This window comes from Quercus suber, unplaced genomic scaffold, assembly GCF_002906115.3.
Source record: "Quercus suber isolate HL8 unplaced genomic scaffold, Cork oak 2.0 scaffold_1022, whole genome shotgun sequence".
Lineage (NCBI taxonomy): Eukaryota > Viridiplantae > Streptophyta > Magnoliopsida > Fagales > Fagaceae > Quercus > Quercus suber.
The window spans coordinates 23,602-24,233 of record NW_027070433.1 but is presented as its reverse complement, the minus strand read 5'-3'; the positions used below and the strand labels follow the sequence as shown (position 1 = coordinate 24,233).

Sequence of the window (632 nt, the reverse complement as noted above, 5' to 3'; positions counted from 1 at the left end):
AAAAACAGGGAAATTAAGTCAATATAACCTAAAAACCGAATTGGCAGAGGGATAATCAAACAAATCACTTCATCATTCAAAACCCACAATTTTTTCAGATTCATTCAAACAGAAGCCCAGCAAATCTAGAGCAAAAATAGAGAGCATGCTTCAGTTTTTCCAATTGAGAAGTAAAAAAATTGGGCTTACATTACCTCCTTTCCAGTGAATCGGCGATCTGAGAACGGCGACTCGGCGACTCGGCGACTCGGCGACGCTGAGATAGAACAGAGGAAATCGGCGACTCGGAGAAAAATGGAACAACGAAACAGCAGCGTCAGTGCATTGAACAGAGAGGATAGAGCGAATCGGCGGGGAAAGGGAAGAAGAAAGAGATATGTGAGAGAGTGGAGACAGAGGCGGTGAGCTGAAGGAGAAGAAGAAAGAGATTTCTGAGAAGGGAGATGGAGGCGGTGAGCTGAAGGATATGTGAGAGAGTGGAGATGGGGGCTGTGAGCTGAAGGATATGTGAGAGAGTGGAGATTGGGGCTGTGAGCTGAAGGATATGTGAGAGGGGGCGGTGAGCTGAAGGGGAAGAAGAAAGAGATATGTGATGAGAGAAAAGATGGAGGCGGTGAGCTGATGAAAGAGAA

At 46.2% G+C, this 632-nt stretch overlaps 1 protein-coding gene across 1 annotated transcript in view; it reads right to left on the bottom strand.

Annotated features, from left to right (window-relative positions):
- Positions 1-353, bottom strand: part of LOC112009287 (uncharacterized) — a gene marked incomplete at its 5' end in the record, with an annotated part of 5,238 nt that extends 4,885 nt beyond the window's left edge. The window contains 1 exon segment of the mRNA XM_065768912.1: positions 190-353. Within this exon segment, the coding sequence (XP_065624984.1) occupies positions 190-353 (164 nt within the window).
- Between the last annotated feature and the right edge of the window lie 279 nt (positions 354-632).